At 41.3% G+C, this 3,192-nt stretch overlaps 1 protein-coding gene across 1 annotated transcript; it reads right to left on the reverse strand.

Moving 5' to 3' along the window:
- On the reverse strand, positions 1 to 754 carry SARC_01869 (hypothetical protein; the record flags this gene model as incomplete). Its single annotated transcript, XM_014304391.1, has 2 exons — positions 1 to 251; positions 709 to 754. The coding sequence occupies 2 exons, from the start codon at positions 752 to 754 to the stop codon at positions 1 to 3; spliced, it is 297 nt and encodes a 98-aa protein (XP_014159866.1).
- Positions 755 to 3,192: the final 2,438 nt, after the last annotated feature.

Consider the following 3,192-nt stretch of genomic DNA (forward strand, 5'->3'; position numbering starts at 1 on the left):
TCAAATTGGGGGTGCGCTGCAGTAAGAAATATGAGTTTCCGAGATTTCGAGTTCGTCACCAAAGCGAGTAAACGCATAGTCTGGATGAAGCATCGTCACGGCTCGTTCCTCTTCCTCCATGGTGCAAAGTTGTACCACCGATGCATACAACTGAGAACGCTCGGTTGCCGATAGTACTGCAGCGGTTTTCTTGGCCTTGGCAGCGGCAGTGGTGTCCTTACCCTTAGCAGTAGTCTTTTGTTTGTCGATTCCTGTTGTTGGCGTTGCCAGAAGAGGGCCGGTATCCAGATATGCTGGTCCCAGCGCACCCGAGAGAAAGTGGCAAAATCGAACTTTCTGGATCCGCTGATGCCAACTTCCACCATTTTGAACAAAAATGCATACACCAATATGATATGGTGAGGAAGCAGGGAAACAAAATCAGTGAACGTGTCCACACAAAACCCAGTAAATATTCTTCCTGCAGTCAACGACGAACTTGTGCCGGATCCGCGAATTGGTTTCATGGAGGAATCAATGCACTCAGGACTTGTGGGCAATAATTCTTAGAATATACACGTGTACGAAGTACACCCAGGTGGCAAGTCACGGCTTGCCAGATCTTAGTGATAAATGGATTTGTTCTCTCTGCTCAGGGGCAGTAGCAGTCCAGTCTCTGGTCGCCTAAAACCTAAAACGTGGAGGAACTGACCTTTAAGAGCTTCATACCGTTCCACGCTGGACCCCGTAACCAGACAGATAGAATAATAAGCATTCTAGACTTTGGGATAGGCTAAAGGCACTACTTAAAACATACAATAGGGGTGGAAATGTGAAGATTAAGGATCAGGAACGTGCAGTATCCTGCGTTACTGGCAATGTAAGTCACACTATAATATTTGTACGCTCACCTTGAAATTGTCAATAGAGTTGTGGGTTTTCCTAGGACTTGGTCCAAAAAGAGGAAATACTGATACTGTGCGTAGCTCATATGGTCTAGCAAGAACTGCTGGCTATGGCGCATTAATATCCACATGCATTATGTATGATATCTGGTTTTGATCATGTGCCAGTCCTTAGGCAGTTCTGGACTTAAGACGAGGCAAAATCGAATTCAAAGACTGCCTAGATAGCATGTTAAATATAGGTCAGAAGTACAAAATAGAAGTCGCCACAGATTTTAATCATCATTTATGTTATCTCATCTTGTTCTGGAATGACGTTAAGAATTTATCACTATCACTGATTGTCCTATCACTACTGATAGCAGAATCGCTGATTGTGAAAATTCAAGACTCTCAAATGTCATTCGCTCAGATAAAGACTTCTCTGGCTTCTATTCATATGGTATGAAAGCGAGGGACAGAAGGCCCTTCAAACCATCTGTTCTCCCGTCTTACGTCTAAATCGTGAGTTGTAGACTTTGCTACCCCCGACACAGATGATGAAGAAGTGGCATGACGATATAGCATGAGTAGGCAAAAAGTACCAGAGTCCATAGACCCCTGCAAAAACATATACATATCACAGTTTTGCATTTCTGTATGGTGCACACAACCAAGACCGGGACTTTCCGGTCAATTTTAAAATCCGAAAAACTTTTGAATTGCTGGTCAGAATTTTGAAAAGAATGCGTCAATGTCTTCGCCCTGATGAGAGCTAAATACAACTGCAATGAAATCAATTCGGTAAAATGACACATGTATGTGGTTATCCTTGAGATCGAATCTCTCACACTGTTCATAGCGTATCATAGCAGCTCATCGATTTCGTCCGCTGGTAACCTTGAAGGCACACAAGCCTCGTTCCTTACGACCGCTATCTCTTGCAATATAGTCAAAGTTTGCTTCCAATCCGGAGCCATATGGGGTGTAATTCATTCCGACTACATATATTGCATGTCATCATTGCAAGGCTACAAGGATATTCTAGATGCGAGATAGATCTTTACCACATACAGGCAGTCACTTATTCTTGGGGTAACCTTAGAGTTAGTATCAAAGTCTAATATGAAGCAATTAAAAAAACATAAACGAAATTGTCTTTTGTTTCATGGTGCACAGAAGGAAGACCCTGTCCCTTTGGGTCGATTTCCGAACGCGAATATCTCTGGGAGGTTTTAAGACTTATTTCTGATTGAAAAAAAAAATTGAGCTTGTTCGCCTGAGGCAGGCGATTCTATTTCAATATAGCCTATTTTTTATATATTTTATTTTTGAGATGACACCATACCCGCTCAGGTACCCTACTCACCCCGTTATATTCCCCCTAGATCCTAAACCTTAAAGCTCATGTGTATATGTGTACATGAACAATCCCATTCTTTTCTGGCGATGTTTGTCGATTTTGTATCGGCTGACTTGTTGAAAACCATATAAATATATGAAAACTTGAACCAAAGATATCTGTTGGGAATAACGAGACGAAGACGTAGCCGTGGTAAAAATCGGGATTCGACAATTACTAAATATGATCAAATTAGGTCCCCCTCAAAGGGGCAGGTTGGTCCTCCTGTGCACCATAAGAAATTCAAGAAGGAGCCATAAACACAAACTGATAGCTCAAAGTTCTATCAGGATCAGATATGAATCAACCTGAGTCTGTCATGGGATATCACATTCCAACTTCCTGACGACAAACACTACGGAATCAATATATATATATATACATATACATTATACATATATATATATATACATATACATATATATATATATATATATATACACGCACACACACACACACACACACCCAGACAGTCACAGTCACAGACACAGACACACACAGACACAGACACAGACAGACACACACATATATATATATACATACATATATATAAATATAATCTGTAGCCACGTCTGCTGTATTTAAACGCACATTCTTGGCGTTTCCATACAAATAATGAGTCTGGCGATCATTGATATCCTCGCTATCAGAGTTAGATAGCCATGATCTTTAGCAATCACGTGCACGGTTGCAACACAGCAGTCGTTTGTGCAAATCGATAGCAACAAATGCGATGGTGGTACTGATAATACTCACAATTCGAAATTGTCGCATGGAGGGAAGGAATTGATCTAGCCAAATAAAGGTGCAGACAACTTCCCACCAGGCGTTAACGTGTTCTTGATTTCGAATCTTTCTACTGCCACTTCAGGTGTACAAAGGTTTTAAACACCTCAGATGTGTAAAATAGGATGCGTACGCTTTATA

The sequence above is a fragment of the Sphaeroforma arctica genome (genome assembly GCF_001186125.1).
Source record: "Sphaeroforma arctica JP610 unplaced genomic scaffold supercont1.79, whole genome shotgun sequence".
NCBI classification, from domain to species: Eukaryota; class Ichthyosporea; order Ichthyophonida; genus Sphaeroforma; species Sphaeroforma arctica.